This window comes from Drosophila rhopaloa, unplaced genomic scaffold (genome assembly GCF_018152115.1).
Source record: "Drosophila rhopaloa isolate 14029-0021.01 unplaced genomic scaffold, ASM1815211v1 contig_115, whole genome shotgun sequence".
Taxonomy (NCBI): Eukaryota; Metazoa; Arthropoda; class Insecta; order Diptera; family Drosophilidae; genus Drosophila; species Drosophila rhopaloa.
Window position 1 is genome coordinate 19,014,725 of NW_025334990.1, and position 16,993 is coordinate 19,031,717.

General features: G+C 42.8%; 2 protein-coding genes across 5 annotated transcripts in view; one reads left to right on the forward strand and one right to left on the reverse strand.

Moving 5' to 3' along the window:
• The window catches only part of LOC108051239 (putative polypeptide N-acetylgalactosaminyltransferase 9), a 60,881-nt gene that overhangs the window by 29,124 nt on the left and 14,764 nt on the right, over positions 1-16,993 (forward strand). For all 4 annotated transcript variants that reach the window (XM_017133261.2, XM_017133263.2, XM_017133264.2 and 1 more), the window contains 3 exons: positions 4,863-5,231; positions 5,291-5,455; positions 6,097-6,290. In XM_017133261.2, coding sequence (XP_016988750.1) covers positions 4,863-5,231; positions 5,291-5,455; positions 6,097-6,290 — 728 coding nt within the window. The remainder of the gene's footprint in view (positions 1-4,862; positions 5,232-5,290; positions 5,456-6,096; positions 6,291-16,993) is intronic.
• On the reverse strand, positions 10,751-12,907 carry LOC108051241 (imaginal disk growth factor 6). The gene is made up of 3 exons (XM_017133265.1): positions 12,699-12,907; positions 11,588-12,163; positions 10,751-11,516 (listed from the first exon to the last, which is right to left on the reverse strand). Exons 1-3 carry the CDS (start codon positions 12,832-12,834, stop codon positions 10,864-10,866), a joined length of 1,365 nt encoding a protein of 454 aa, XP_016988754.1. The 5' UTR covers positions 12,835-12,907; the 3' UTR covers positions 10,751-10,863.

Sequence of the window (16,993 nt, forward strand, 5' to 3'; positions counted from 1 at the left end):
AAAATAATGTTACTTACTAATCAAGTCAAGGCTTAAGAGCTGGCCCTGGGACTGCGATTGCGACTTTACTCAATGGACACTTGTCTGGCCGCCCAGGCAAATCAATGAAGCCAGACCAGAGCCAACCAGCCATGAATTTGGGGGAGGGGGGGTCCGATGGGGCCTGGGAATCGGACGGGGACTAGACAGGGTCTCGTAGCTTCCTGTACGTAGGACCCTCCTTCATCTATTGCCTCGCATGTGGAACAAGCATTTAAGATTGCATCAGCATGTGGTCGGTAAGTGGGGGAGAAGGGTGTGGGGGATTGGGGATTGGGGAGCAGAGCTGGGAGATCTAGTCTCCCTGGCAGACAATGCACGTATTTGCAATTTCGCATATCATGTTTGCATCTCTCGCTCCGCGCTGCTCCTTCATCATCATCCCCAACCCCAGCCCCAGTCCCAATCCCCTACCTGTACCCATTCCCATTCCCATACCCCCATCATCATCATCATCATCCTCCTCGCAGTCTTCGTGGTGCAGCATCTCCATCTGCTCATCAGCGTTGAGGTGGCAAAGCTACAAGTTGGACCCCGATCCTTGGCAGCAAGTCTGCGATCCACGGCATCGGAGGCATCAGCAGCTGCCCCATGGCGTCAAAATTGTGTGCAAGCCTACAAACGTTTACCAACACTCCCAGGAAAAGGGCTCGCACAGGGCGAACTATTGATTTCCAGGCACAGTGAAGCCAATAAAAGGTGGACGAAGCATGCAAACGAGATATTTCGGAATGTTTGCAAACCTGTTCCTAATTTAAATGACCGAAATCAAGAAACATTCGATCACTAATCGTAATCTTTCGTGTGTAGATCATGAATATGTAAATTTGTCTTAATACAATATGTTTATTGCTTGGCATATGGTTTATATTTATTTTGGTGTTCAATTCCCTGATAGATTTATTTAAGAAGAATTGATTGTTAACGGATCTTAAAACATATTTTAAGTATGCACATATATTAGCTGCATTAGATTTTGTAATACATTTGGTTTTATAAAACTAAAAAAGGCAATTAAACAGATTACATAGCCGAGTACTAATGGCTTATATGCAAAACTTGTTTTAACGCTGATGTTTTCAATTTAAATTTATTCTTCTCTTGATCTTTAATAGGCCGACTCGAAAGCAGCCCATTAACTTTGGCTTCTTGGTCTGGAGGCAGAGCCCTCTAGACCTCTTTTCAGAGAGTCTAGAACATTTTTACAACTTTGCATGTGGGCAGCAAACAATAGAGTTATGGTTTTGAAATAGATCTTTCTGGTGAGGGCCATAACTTTAAGCCACTCGCAATGGGGGGCTATTGGGACCACTGTGGCGAACTCCTCCATCTGGATTCCTGGCAGTCTTTTACAGTCCCTTACAGTTTCTCGGTTCTGTGTTCATAGCTGGTAATTAGTGTTGTTGTACTTATTGGCTTTGGCCTTGGGGCGCGTTACCACCACCACCGAAATGGCTAAAATGGGAAGAGGTTGCGAGTGGCTGCAACACGACGTTTATCGCGCGCTCGCATCGGGTTCTTAAGGCAACTAACCCCCAACCGCCCCGCCCCCCACAGACCCCCACTTTATAATGCAGCAAGGGAACCTGCCTTCTGGCCATGTTATCTTGATCGTTGGCCCGTTTTCCCTGGCCACCTTTTACCTCCCGATCGGGCTGGACTCTTTTTTTTTCGGTTCTGCTCTTCATATATGCATAATTCTTGTTTTTACAATTTAGCAGCGATAATGATTTTATATATACATGGGAATACGGCCACGCCCCATTTTGGGCCAGATTGATTTGGCTGGTTTTGTGTGTTTCCCCCGTCGCTTTTAATCAATGCTAATCCCTGGGCTTGATTTCGTTCATGTTCTTCGCATGTCTATTGCTATTTATGGCCCACCCACACACACACACACACGCACACTCACATCTATTGTATGCGTATATAGAGATCCCTTTCGGAAAATCCCCTCAGCATTATTCGAAATAACGGTACTTTGGCATATTATGTTACTTTTATGCGGAAAACATGATGATGAAACGCAGGCACGCAGGCAAAACACCCGATATGTCAGTTCTCCCTCCCCACCCCTCTCACTCACACAAGCGCATTTGTCATGTGGCCACGCCCCCTTCCGCCTGTAGTATATAGCCACCACCGCCCCCTTTTCCACCTGCTGTCGCTGTCTATAACAAAACATTTATAGCTTCCTGTCACGCTCAGGCGGGTCCCTCGAGCTCCGTTCGCTGCGATTGTCTCCTTTTGTCTTTCCGCCAAAGCCCGCTTAACCCCCCTCAAATTTCTATATCCCTCCACTCGACCCCCTTTTTGGCAGATGCCAGAGCACATGAGCACATGAGCACATGGAAATATAACGCATACGCCCCGCTGAGCATTGGAACTTGACAAAAAATACTTGTCAACTTCGATTTGCCAAATGCAGAAAAGTTGAAGGTGAACTGACATACGAGTAGAAAAGAAAAAGTTGGCAAGTGATTGATCAATTATCACTTACCTTGATTGAGTTAAGTATGCAAATAAAAATTTGAAAAAGTTTGTTAAGAATAGATGTTCTTTTATTTAATACAGAACAATGGAATTGAATTTACTGCACTCAATAAATTGTCTGCATTGATTTATGAAAAGTGAAAGAAAAGTCTGAGAAAATATTTATTGCTCTATTTCTATGATAAGTTGTGATGAAAGGACAATCAAATGAAGTAAATTAATGCATTTTCCTTGTTATAAAAAAGTTACCGAATTGCCTAGCTGTTGAGGAATGCTTTTTATATAGGTAGTGTCCGAAATTGATATGAATATACAAAATAACTTTGTTGGACCCACCTTTGTTGAAAAGGGTGTGGACATAATTGGGTTAATGAAACTCAACTGGACTGAAAAGGAAAACAAGTGGAGGAAAGGAGATCGCCGGTGTTTCCAGCGCTCTATGGTGTAATCATTAATATCGAAAGAGGCCATAAATATGCTACAGTGAATCAATAAAAGACATTAAATCCAGTTACAGTCCCTCCTCCGCGCCCTCTGGCAATATTTTTTATTGTTTTTTATTATGATGATGCGTGTGCGAGCCCAGCATGCAGAAAAGTTCATTACGAGGGTTGAGGGTTAGGATTTTGGGTTGGGAAAAGGAGCCCAGAACTAAGGACGCCAGCTCGAGTCCTTGGCGCACGCGTGAATATTCCGCAATGAACTTGTAACTACGGCAACCGGCGACAAATCATAAAATTTATGAGTGGGGAAGCCCCCTTCTCTCCGCTCTTTTAAGCCGCCGCCTCTGGGCAATTTAATGGTTTTTCTCTTATTTTCCATTTTTGTGCAAGCGAATTTATTGTCGGCTGATTGGCCTCTTGGTTAGGCTCCTAGCATAATGCGGTCGGAATCCTCTCCGGATCCCCGCCCCTGCACATTCCCACTTGGACTCATCCCACTTATTTCCTAGCCTTTTATGGCTTTTTATTTTACCAGCTAGCGTTTTTATGCTTATTGAAATTGAAATGATTGTGGTAATTGAAATGTTTTTGCATGGTTGAAAGTTGGCCACTGGGAATGTCTAGAATATGTCTGCTGCTACAAAAATATGCTTCTTAATATGGAAGGGGACTGAATCGGGTAGAAGATTTTAGCTAGTGAGCTTCTAAAAGAGAGAGAAGAAAACCAGTTAGTATGGCCTTTTAGTGGCCGAGAATTCAGTTAAATTTATATGGGTTTTTAATTGAACCGGTTCAGCTTGGAATCTGTGCTTTAAAACTTGCTCATCAGAATTGATTAAAAAGAATTTGATAGTTTTTAAGGTTCTAAAATAAGGGTTATTTTAGGTTTTCCAATAGAAATTAAAGTCAAAGACCTGTTGGCAATTCGTCTGCTTAAAAATGATACTCAAACCGTTAAAGTTTAAAAGCCCTATTTTTATTATGATGTGTATCATAAAACTTCTTAATATATTCTTAAGGTTTGTTTTTACCATCTATCTACTTCTGTAGACTCATTGCCGGAATGCTAATTTACACATAATTTTTTAAGGTGTTCCCTTTTTTTGCCAAGCATCAGATTAATAGACTTAAACCTTTGAATGCTTTTAAGCCAACAAAAATAATACTTTAAGACCATTATTCTGACATTAGAATAACAGTGATTTTAAGATATGAATACTTTTAATTAAATTTGCAATCCCTTGGAGCAGCGACTCAGGTTGCGCCTCAGTAAGACTTCCCTGAAATTTCCATTAACGTAGTCCCGTTTCGCAAGGACAACGAACACGCACACGGAGACAGGACACAGACAGGCATTCGGGCGATGCCCAATAAGTGTCACTTGTGGCTGACAAATCGCATAAAAAGCAGCAGAAGGATCAGGAGCAGGGGATGTGGAAGTGGAGCAGTGTGTGGAGAAAAGCTGGAGTGGAGTGGCAGCAGCTGAGAACAGGGAATTCATATTTCCATGCAAATGCAAATAACAAAATAATAAAATGCACAGCAAGGGGAAAAACACTGATAGCAAGGGACACGATTGAGGAGGTGGAAAATGGGCTGGGGAAAATAGGAGCAGGGTGCTGCCACACTAGCACATGTGAGGAAATTTGCAAGGCAAACGATTTTTCATGACCCTGTGAAGCAGCATCCTCTGATGATGGCAACTTTTCTTGTGCAATGCACCAGGAACTGAGTGTTTGTCCTTGTATTTTGTCGTAAATTTCACGCATAACAAAGCTTTATCTTCATCCAGCTAGGTGTTCAGCTTACCTTTGACTCACAATTTGGGTGAAAATATAAAGTAATGTCGACATTTACTTACCATTTTTCTTCTCTTATTTTTTTCAGATGCAAAAAAAGTGATTGACCCTCCCAGCAACTTCGAGGAGAATCCTGGCGAACTGGGAAAACCCGTTCGTCTACCCAAGGAAATGTCCGAGGATATGAAGAAGGCCGTTGATGATGGCTGGACCAAGAACGCCTTCAACCAATACGTATCCGACCTGATATCCGTGCATCGAACGCTGCCCGATCCTCGGGATGCCTGGTGCAAGGATGAGGCTCACTACCTGACCAATCTGCCCAAGACCGATGTCATCATCTGCTTCCACAACGAGGCTTGGACTGTGCTGCTGAGAACAGTGCACTCGGTTTTGGATAGGTCGCCAGAGCATCTTCTTGGAAAGATTATCCTGGTAGATGACTACAGCGACATGCGTGAGTTTGACTGATTTTGTTTTGTTCTTAATCACTCTAATTCCCACATAATCCCATAGCTCACTTGAAGCGGCAGCTAGAGGATTATTTTGCTGCTTACCCCAAAGTTCAGATTATCAGAGGCCAAAAGCGAGAGGGTCTGATTCGAGCCCGAATTTTGGGAGCCAACCATGCCAAGTCCGCCGTTCTCACCTATTTGGATTCCCATTGCGAGTGCACAGAAGGTGAGTTGGCAGACACTTTTATTGAATATTCGGACTGCCTAAAAGTATACAGCCAATTTTTCTATCTCTCCTTTGGCATTTCCATTTCAATTTGCAATATTGTCAATATGCAAATTGCCCAAATTAAGCTTTTAATTGACTAACCAACTTGCGTTAGTCAGTTCTGGGTCATAAAAAATGCAGTCTAAATAAATATTTGAAATATATACGCCAGCGACAAGCCAACATCGAGCTTAAACATTTAAACGTCAAATTTTAATGCATCAATTTTTTGTTTAGCTGAGATTTAATTATTTTCCAATGGACTTCCGTGGTGTCTGGTTTATTGTCGAGTGTAATGTTCTTTGTGATACTCAATTTTGATGGCCATCAAACAAAATCCGACGAAAACGATGCCAATAAAACAGGAGCCCAGCTCTAGAAAAATCGCTTAATCTTTCTGTTTCCATTTCTCCTTCTTAGTGTTTGCTTTTATTAGGCTGGTGAAGAGAAATTAGATATCTGTCGTTGAGGGATATCAGAAAACGTAATTAAAACTGACTGTAAATTAATATTTGTGGCATATTAGTTTGAGCCTTCTGAGGGCTGACTAAATGAATATTCGGAATATTTATCCGGTTCTAACTTGTACCCTTTTGCAGGATGGCTGGAACCGCTTCTGGACCGCATTGCCCGTAATTCTACCACTGTTGTGTGTCCGGTTATTGATGTCATTAGTGACGAGACTCTGGAGTATCACTATCGCGACTCTACGGGAGTCAATGTCGGAGGATTCGATTGGAATCTGCAGTTCAGCTGGCACCCAGTTCCTGAACGAGAAAAGAAGCGCCATAATGTAAGTCAACTGAAAGCTTTTTTCTTGTATTGCAAACTCTTTTTACAGACAAACGAAATTTGCATTTGTTTCATATCAAATTCGATGTATGTTTACCATTAGATAACTTATATTCCTGAGTGTTAAATAGGGTATTTGGCCCGCAGGAAAAATGTGGATTTTGTGGTATTGACTTACACATACAGGGCTATTTATACCATTCTGTGTTTAATTTTAGTTATGTTTGTTTTACGCGATGGTTACCAGGGTTACCTTCCCATCCTCCAACTTTGGTTTCTAACCCCATTTGGGGAGTTTTCCCCGTTCGAATGCCAAAAACATGAAGCCGCTTAAGCGCTCGAACGTGACTACAAAAACTGAATGTTTGCCGTGAAAAGGGAATGCGGCTGTCAATACAAACACACATTCACGTGCCAAGGGAAAAAAGGGAAACGGACACAAACAGTCATCCTCACGTACAGGCCACAAAAGTGTCGTTTGCAATATGAGCTATTAGAACTAAGAGTCGTTCTCCTCGCACAGATGAGTTTGCAAATTTATGCTCGAGTTGGGCCGACGTTACAGCCAGAGTTATAGCCTCGGTTAGTTATATGGGGGGATAGTGGCGAATAGCCGTAAAGAATCCCAGAATTTTTAAAGAGCTATTAAAGTTATAGCCATAAAAAAAGATTCTTAAGGTTTGCATTAAGGAAAACCGTAATTTGCCTTTTACTGTGTTAAATGAGGATTATGGGACGTATAGAGTTTATATAGAAGTTTAGATACACTAAAATAAACAATTACATTTCAATAGAGAATGAAATTATTAATTCATAAGCTAAAGGGTCTACAGCTTTTTAGTAATAGCATATAATATTCAACACACAATTCTTTTTCTTATTTATTACTTGTGTCTCCGCACATTAATAATATATATCTAAATTTGATATCTGTTTGAAGATTTTTGATGTTTTGGAAACGGAGAAACTTAGGCAATTTCCATAAAAGTTTGAATTATTTCCCCACCCTTCTATTGTAAAATTCCTTTTGCCTTTTGGAAGCACAGAAAACGTTTTGTTATTTTACGACCGCCTGCGCTGAGCACGTACAAACTTTTCCCATACACTGACAAGCAATTAGATACTCCCGCGCACACACACACATTTGCAGAGGGGCAAAAAAAGAGCTCCACAAATGGACATTCGAAGCTGTCGATGGGTTTTCAGATCCGAGGACAGCTGCTGCCGCCTGTGTAAATGGGGAAAATTCCTCCTTAGCTGAGCCATTTTCCACTTTTCACCTGGCCATCCAGCCGGCGGAAATGCTTCCGAGGATTCCTGGCGGCTATCCATTCCATTTTTATTATTTGTTTAACGTTTTAATTAAAAGTTCATAATTACACTGTTCGCCCTTTGAATCGTGTGTAAATTGCCTTAATGCCTGCACATGTAGGCGATATATTACGCATACGCCGCCTGCGGCAAGGCCACAAATTGAAAATGGCTGGAGAAACGGAGAAGGAGAAGAAAAGCGGGCCATGACACTGCAATTAAAAGCCAAAAACGTTAACAGCAAATTTTCGTAGTCGGTTTCGGATGCTGCTTCTGTTGCTGGTGCATCGCTCTTTTGCGGCGTAAATATCTGGCATAATTGTTTTTACAAGCGCCGCGGGGATTTATGGCAGGATTGTTGCCGAAAAATCCTTGCGCAGGCCGGAATTGTTGCTGCTTCCTGGCAACATGCGGCGTGGAAATTTCTGTCTCCGTCCTCGCCCCAAGTTGCACTTAGCAGCTAAATCAAGTAAAGCATTTCCCGTCTGCAACAACATTGGCAATTTGCCGAGCGACTTGCGGAAGGCAACTGCTGCTGGAACCCATAAATGTTGCTGCCATGTGTGCGTTTTGGGATGTTGTGGAGGGGAGGAGATAATGGCCGATGCTGAGAATTCTTCGCCTTGCCCTGCAAATGACAGTGAAAAGTTCTGCTGGAGAATTGAAGGGGCTGCGCCAAGTAAATGTTTAAGCTGTAGTCTCTCAACCGATTGCTAATTTCGAATATCTGTTTGAGTTATGCCATGCCAGGTGGCTCAAACAAAGCTCTACGGTTCGGGATGTAAACTCATCTCCTCCCAGGGATTTTCAGCTGCCGGGCACAGCTGTTGACAGTCCCAAAGCTGCCTGAACGAAATCCTCCCAACAACTTCTGATGTCTGTCCAAAGTTGCTTAACTTGTTACGAGTTGGCAGCAGAGGCAAAAGCAAAAACAACAGCAACAGCAACAATAATAACACTAGCATGGGGAATCAAAAATACATATTCGTTATGGGCAATGCCATTTCCCCTGCACTCAAAGTTGCTACTTCAGCTTTTGTTTGTATTTCCTTGGCGGGTCCTGCTGCTGCTCCAAGGTAAAAGTTGTGCTGCTTTTCAGCTGCCGGTACATATATTTTATTTTCCAGAGCGAAATCCCCAAATTGAAACTGTAGAAGAGCTGGAGACTTGGCTAATGGCTTTACTCCCCTTCAGCGAATCAATCAAATCCAATTTTGAAAAGAAAAATCCGCCAAATCTCAGGCTGTTAATCATTTCCAACAACTTATTTCAGGCTGTGAGCTTTTTTGGTAAAGGGACTTATTTTCCTTTCTCCGAGATTATGTTCCTATCACACAGTTTTCCTTCAGAAACTTCTCTTTTGATTACCTAGCAACATCAGGAATAGGAATACGCCATCCTAATTCCCCCACAAAATGTTTCTGGGTATCTCATGTTCGCCTGGGCAAAGCAATAAGAGAATTTAAATATTTAGGAAACCACAGCAAATAACATGAAAACTAATTCCCTTCGTTGGTAAAATACCGCAGGCCGTTAAATATATATGTGTATGTACGTATAAAAAATCGTATGCGGCAAGGCAGTGAAAACTAATCCCCACAACGAGGAAAAAATCTGGAATAAAACTACGGGTGCAAACAATTTCACATGGAGCAGATCCCAGTAACCATTTGGCGGCTGTGTGGAGGGCGTTGAAACACTAATCCAATTATTTGAGTATAAAGAGTAGCAGCAGTAGCAGCAGCTAAGGCAGAACTTTTTTGATAGCGTGGCCAGGGCGTATGCGCAATATGCGTGCTTCAGCAGCCAAAGGCAAACGCACACGGAGCACTCATACGCAATGTTGGCCAAAGCGTTTAACTATACATAGGGAGGCCAAATATACATAAAGAAGAGTGCGCCTGAAGTGCCGAATCCTCGCAGCACGCTCTCTCCACGCCTCCCTTGTATCCTTATAAAAGGAATACCCTTGTCTCTTTGGCTGAGATACAGGAGAACTTCTGTAATACGAACGTGAGTCAAATTATCTCTAACTAGAAATTTATTAAAGTTAAATTGTTTGGCCGCACACCATTTTGTCCCCAAGACTACACCTTAAGGCTTTTAGTTAATCTAGAATTTAATTAAACAGTGTGGGTTGTTAGGTTTTATGGCTCGAAAACTATCGCTAAAGCGTCGCGAACTTAGCTTAAAGGATTTTATGCGGCAGTCTGAAGTCCGCGTTACATGAGCTCTTCTGTAAACAGAAAATTGTGGGCAAAGTTTACCTTTAAAAATTGTTTAGGCTGTCGTCGTGGCTCGTCGGTTCCCATTCCCAGCCAGCCACATATATATGCAAGTGTAATGGGGCCTGTGCGGAAAGGTAAATGCTTTCTAATACCCCAGGAGATGGCAAAGTGGATGGGGATGGAGGACTACAGATAGAGATAGAGCTGCTCTCATCTCGCCCATTGCACGTTTCATTTCATTTCTTTCGTTCGGATTGTTGTTCCCGTTCGAGAGCCTTTTTATGCCTTTGTCTAGCTCCTGTTGTGGATGTGAAATCGTGCATAACACAGGGCTACAGCCATCGGGTTTGGGTGTGTAACGCGCTGCGTATGCGAAATTTTCGACGTTTTCGCTCCAATGACAAATGTTGAGCAGTCAATTCAGAGCTTTCGTTGCCAGCTTTTCGGGTACTCGATGGTTGGGGTGCCAGCCACTCTGGTTGCTTTAATGATGAAGCCGATTACGTATTTCTGTCAAAGTCAATTGGATTTCGGCTATTCATCAGAGCATAAAGAGTGTGGGGCGCATAAAGAGTCACAGCTAATGGCTAAATATTCCCCTGGGCCTTGCGATTGTGTTATTTATGAACAGCGTGTCGGGAAAGTTATGTCGAGCATATATAAATAAATCGATATATATAGGAGCAACAATAAAAAGTACAAAAGCGAATTAAGTGCACACAAATTTATGACGGATGAAATGAGCCTGTGTCGAAAACCGAGGTTTGGGAAGGTACAAAGGTTTTTTATTCGTCAATGTCAATATATATCTTGTGAAATTCGTTTTATGATTTTTGTGCTGAAACATTTAATCAACACCAATTACCCCAAATACATATATTCTTGGAAACCTAGCTTTTTACCACCACAAACAAACATGAACTTAAGCCACTTTTTGATACATGTTCTATCGTTCTTTATGACATTACAAATGTTAATGGGACAAATATATCTTCATTCACATGGTCAATTATACATTAATCAAAAGGGTCCCTTTTAGTTAGTCAGGCGATACTTGACCGCCCTGAGGATGGGGTACTTCTCGTTGGTGCAGAGTCCTCGGAAGTCGTCGAAGGACAAGTCGAAGAGGGCCACTCCGCCGAGGTTCTCGGTGCGCACATAGCCAGCCTTTTCGGCGGCGGTGTCGGGGTCCTCGAAGCTCACCCAGATCCCATTGTCCCCCTTCTTGTCGGCCGCCCTGTAGGCATAGGATCCGAAGCGCTTGGCGGGATCCTGGACCTTGGTCAGCGGAGCACTGGCGCCCTTCGCGTAGGCGTTGTTCTGGTTCGGCAGCAGGGCACACACCTCCGGCCAGCTGTAGATGCCCGCCAACTGGGTGTTGCCGCCCACCGGAGCCTCGTCCTTGACGTCCTTCACGGGGGGAACACCAGTGTCGCCGGAGTCATCCGTCAGCTTCCAGGGACGACCGTAGGTGGCCACTCCCACGTTGATCTTGCTGCCGGGGCAGCTGTTTCGCAGCCAGTACTTCACCTGGGCGGCCACATTGAACTCGGGATTGCGATCGCTCAGCTCGTAAATGGGGGCGATGTAGTCGGCCACCTCGGGGTTTCGCTGGGGAGTGAAGAAATCGAATGCTCCCAGGTTCACAAAGTCCAGGTAGTTGACCACGGCGGGAATGTCGTAGAACACTGGGGGAGATGGGTTGGATTGAAGATCGAAACCGTAGACTTTTCTGTATTTTCCAAGTGGATACACTTACGCGACGAGTTCACGTTGGGCAGAACGGTGGTGGAGAGCAGCAGGTTGTCCGGGCGGAAGGCGTTCTTAACATCGCGCAGCAGGGCGGTGAACTGCTCCTTGTGCTCTTCGGACTTCTCGTCCACGATCGAGTCGCCGGAGAAGACCTTCTTGAAGCCCTTCCAGATGCTGCCAATGCCGCTGTGCACCTTCTTGGGCTTGTTCTTGGGGAACTGCCAGGCCACATCCAGGCCATCGAAGCCGTAGGTCTTCACCAGCGAGTATACGGTGTTCACGAAGCGAGTGCGACCTGTGGGGCTCTCCAGCAGCTCCAAGTACTTGTTGGGCAGCTCCTTGGCATCCTTGTCGAGCTCGATGTCCTTGTCCCCGCCCACGCTGAGCAGGATCTTAACGTTGGGGTACTTGCGCTTCAAGCGGGTCACCGTGCGGTACAGACCCTTGCCCAAGTCCAGATCCAACTGCTGGTTCAGACTCACCGCCTTGTGGGAGTCGCGCTCGATCCCGGCATAGCCGTAGATCAGATAGTCGCAGAACTGCAGAGCCGGCTCCAGTTCATCGATCACCAGTTTGCCCAGACCTAGATTAACGAGGGGATTGTGAGATTGTTTCATGTACGGGGAAAAACACAGACTTGGTCTGGTAGTCTTGTTTTTCAAGATTAGTTGTCATATATTTCACAGTTTTCGTAATTCATTAATTAAAGCTTAATACTTGCCCATTTTTAAGGGCTACCTCAATACAATTAAATTAACTTATCGATGTTTAAAAATAATACTCTTTGTTAATATATTACAACATGATCATACATTACAGTTTGAGAAAGTGAGTTTAAAATGTAATGCGAAGATATACATATAATAAGTATGGGCTTTTGGGGGTATAAAAATCATTGAATTTCATTTACTTTTTCGCTGTGCCCTAAGTTATCGCACTCACAATGTACTTGAATAGCAAATAAATCACCCAAGCTAGGTTTCAAATATTTGTTGATAAGCTCTGTCGCTTGTTTTCGATTTCGTTTTCATCTTTTCTAATTAGCAGCTTCCAGCGGATGTTACATAACATCGAAAAGTGCAAAAACCACTTTATAATAAATACTGTAAGATACCAACCTTCCTTGACGAAACTGGCGGAATCGTAGTAGCAGACCAGGTGCTTCTTGGGCACCTGGGACTGAGGGGGTCCCACCTTGGAGGCCTGGATGCTGGCCAGGCACAGCGATACGATCGCTAGGGTTTTAATGATCATCTTCGAGTCGCGGATTTCACTTGATTCCGTTGAGTTGTGCGCCGCTCGTCTGTCGACTTGGAACTGAAACTTGGGCTCTGCTTGGCATCCCAGCTTGTCGAAGGTTGAGACGTGGTCGTCATTGTTGTTCTTATTTTTGCTGTTGTGGGTTGAGAGCAAAGTGTGAGCTGATAAACAAAGCTAAGCTCGGAGGCGATCATTAGAAATATATACAGTGGAGCTTTGAGTTGGTGGATGGAGGTTGAAAACTTAAGTTACACGCCGTTTTAATCTTCATTCTTCGTCGCTATCGACTGCCCTTATATTATTTCCCATAAAATAAATATCAGTCATGTCATTGAGTTATTTATAAACAGTGCATGAATTTCAACTATATAAACAAAGCATTACTTGGAAGACCTTTTTAATAAAAATATCATTAACTGCATTTCCATTAACCTAAACTGGTTTCAACTACTTAATAAATCATTAGTAATCTGGTTCACGTGAACAAACTTTCAAAGCTTGTTCCTACTGTATTAATTCCAGTACATTTGTGTGGGCCGCACACAAATATATTTAAATTTTTACGACCTGGATGTCGACAAATTTTATTTTTGCTGTTACTTCCATTGCTGTTATGTCTTTCGTTTATTTTCTTTTCTTGTTTGCTGCTGTTCATGATTTTTTTCGGTTTTCGGCATCACCATGTTTGAGCTTTTTGGTTGCTGCTGATGCGCTGTTATCAATTCCCGACCCCGATTTACGGATTTTTTCTGAACCCTAAGCCCGAGTTTCTTGTTTCCATTCTTTCCTTTGTTCCGTTGTCTTCCTTTCTTGTTGATTTTGGCATAATTCTTGTGTTTGTTTTCCCTAATCGCTGTTCAATCCACTTGCTTCCTTTTGTTCTCAGTCTCTTTCGGTCACACATGCTGATTTTTTTAGCCTACAGACAGAAAAAATAGTTATCGATTTAAAAGTAGGAAATTTGTTCCCTTTAAATTCATTAAAAATATTCTCAAGACATAAAATTATGGTTTTTAAAGAGATATAATATAAAATTTCTTAGTATTTTGCTTTTGAAAAATTAAACAATGTTTTTCCCAAATTTTTTTTGCGTTTGAGCTGCTCCTTCATGCTTTATAATTCATGTGTTTGGGGTGGTGTGTGCTGGTAAAAGTATGCTCCATCAATTCCATTTGTTTAGCCTGAGTTTTCTTTCTAGCCTTTTTCTTGCGTTTTCACCCCAGCCTTTTTATCTATCTATACCAAAGTTGAGGAATTGTTTTTGGCAATTCAAGGGCATATCGAATGTGGGACGGAAGACAAATGGAATTGGCTTGCTCTTGTTCCCTCTGCGAATTACATGACCCCACTCCAGGTGATTTGAAAATGAAGAGATGTCTGTTTGCCCGTCGTCGCCTGGCACTCAATTATTTCCTGTGCCATTTAAATTTTTTTACTTTATCAATTAACAGATTTGCTTTCATCTTTTTTCGGGCCGATGTGGGTGATAATTCACTGAAAGTGAGAGAAAAAATCGGGGTTAAGCTTTGGCTTCGAAAAACCAATCACATGCACGAGCGGTTTCGACCGAATGAAGTAACTAAAAACCCGGGGCCAGAGAAAAAGGTTTCTTTTTAGGTCGCAGGGATTTTGGGATTTTTTTTCCTAATTTTTAGCAAAGCTTTTCCCTTTTCGCTCTTAGCATTTTGGTTAATTAATTTTCGCCATGCTCTTTTCGCTCAGTCAGCACCAGCGGAATATTACTTACACATTTTCCTTGTAGTCCGCATAATTACGTGCACGTTTAACTTTTAATTGAAATGTTGTAACAAGAGTTGATGGTTGGAATAGGAGGTGGGAAAAGGGGCAAATATTGGAAAATAGGGCCAAGCGGGGGTTACCAAGGGAGGGGATGGGGGAGGAGGACCGGGGCCTGCGGGCTTGTCATGGCAATTCATAAAACTCCTTCTTCGTTGCTCTTGTCTGCCCTTCCCCTCTGTCTATATTTCAGTTTATTATATCGAGCTAAAAGCTGGCGCTCTTTAATTAAAAGCGTAGCCAGCAGACACACTCACACTCGCACGTTCACGTTTATATCAGATATTTATGAGCGACCCCGAAGTATGCTACACTTTAGTGGTTTGGAGCGAAAACATTTGGGAGAGGGCCGGCAAAATGTTGCCAGCTTTTCGGCTGGCATCAATATTATTCCAAAATTATGATGAAAATAGTCAGCAATTGAAGCCAGCTTTCACGAGACTTCATTTACGGGAGAACTTCCGTTTTCAGACAGAAAAATCTTATAAAATAGCCAAAAGTCTTTAAGATACACTTATGGGATTTGCCATAATTTTTCTTTAAAAACTCAATATAGAATTTAGAAAATAGAAGTAAATTACGCTTTTTTGAAGTATATGATACTTGGAAATAATAGCAAATACAATGGTTGCTCTAAGAAAATTTGAGTTATAGAGTCCCGACTGTATCGCCTTTTGCCTCCATCACTGCGCTTTCCCCTTTAACTTTGCATATTAAGCCATGTGCAGAGGGCAAAAACCAGCACACACCAGTAAACAGAGAAAACTTTGTTGGCTGCTCGTTTGTTTGTGTTCGCCAGCACTCCCCCTTAACCCATGATAGCCGGAAAACCGCAGCAACTGTAACACCAGACACAGCAACAAGATCGCCCTGCAATTTTCCCTCGTGGCTCGCAAGTGTATTAATTTGCACCCAATGGCGGGGTACAACAGCATTTTTTGGATGGGGGTGAAAACGCCGAAAACCCGGAACTAACGACCCTTTCGATGGGCGGTGGGGGCGGTGGGGGCGTGGCCGAAGTGATTTGTGGCCATACAAGACAGATGGCGACCAGGGCTGGCAGAGCGATGAGATGCAGATTGAAGTTCTTACAGGCGAAGCAATTTACGCCTCAGTTCATTTGTGGAAACTAATTGGGCCAAAGTGCATTTGTGGCCTGCAATTTTCCAGCCCTGGCACTTACGGCATATGCAAATCACTCACTCAGCCGCACACGAAATACACACTTGCATATACGTACATAAACGCAAGGGAGGAGGGAAATATAGCCTGTGCATGAAAGTCAGCTTACGTGGCGCATGATTTATTAAAAAACGCTCGTAAAAATGCACAGCACACTCAACGAGCACAAAAAAAAAAGAGTAGAAAAAAGAAAACAACACATCAAAGGCACTGCAGCAACAGTATGATAGCACCCTCTATGCTGCAGCTGCAAAAATGCATGAAAAATAACTATGGAAATAAGCTGAGGCAACGGCAGAAGCAGTGGCACTACAAATAGATATGAAATTTTTAAAGCTTTCCCAGCAACTCTTAACCCATGGCAGGCGCAGCCTTTCCCCCTCCTCCTCCCTCCGGCACTGGCCACGCCCCCTCCTAAGGCAAACACTTAGTCGCGCATGATGAGAGTTGTGGGCGGGCGGAATATGTAGGGGGTTCTATATGGAGGGACGATCGGCTGGGAGCCAAATTTTCCAGACCATCCATCAACTGTCAGAGTCGGGTTCATTTTTAAGCAATTTTCGCAAGCGATGCGAGGGGCGAATTTATGCCCCTCAGATAGCTGCATGCAATAAAATGAAGAGAAGAAAAACATTTCCCTCTAAACTTGTAAAAACAATTTCATAAATAGGAAAGTATCAAAAAAACGCCGTGATAATGTTAGTTTTAAATCGCATTAAAAGGAGCTTGTTCCTGAAGTGTGTATTTATGGACAAAAATATATGTCCATGTCTGAAAGTTGTTTAAATAACCTATGTATCTAACCTATCCTTTTTTCATCACTAGAATTCATAACTACCTTGAAAAGATATTCAAAGTCGTTGTAGCTATGAAGGTTTGGCGTTGTAGGTTTGACATAATATTCGACGTTGGAGTTTCTAACTCTTTTTAAATGTTTTAGTTGAAACCCAACCCATATTTCAACTCAAAAACTTAAATCGTAGGTTTTTCTAAGCTTTTGTTAATGATAATAACTATTTTTCCTTGTGCATTCGCTTGCAATTTAGAGGAAGTTTTCCGCAGCTTTTCTAAGCCACAGCCTTTCGTCATTATCATGGGTGCCGTGCTGCATCCTCTTCATGGCGGTCGGGCAATCGGAAAATGGTGAAACGACGGGCATGTTTGGTTTTCATCG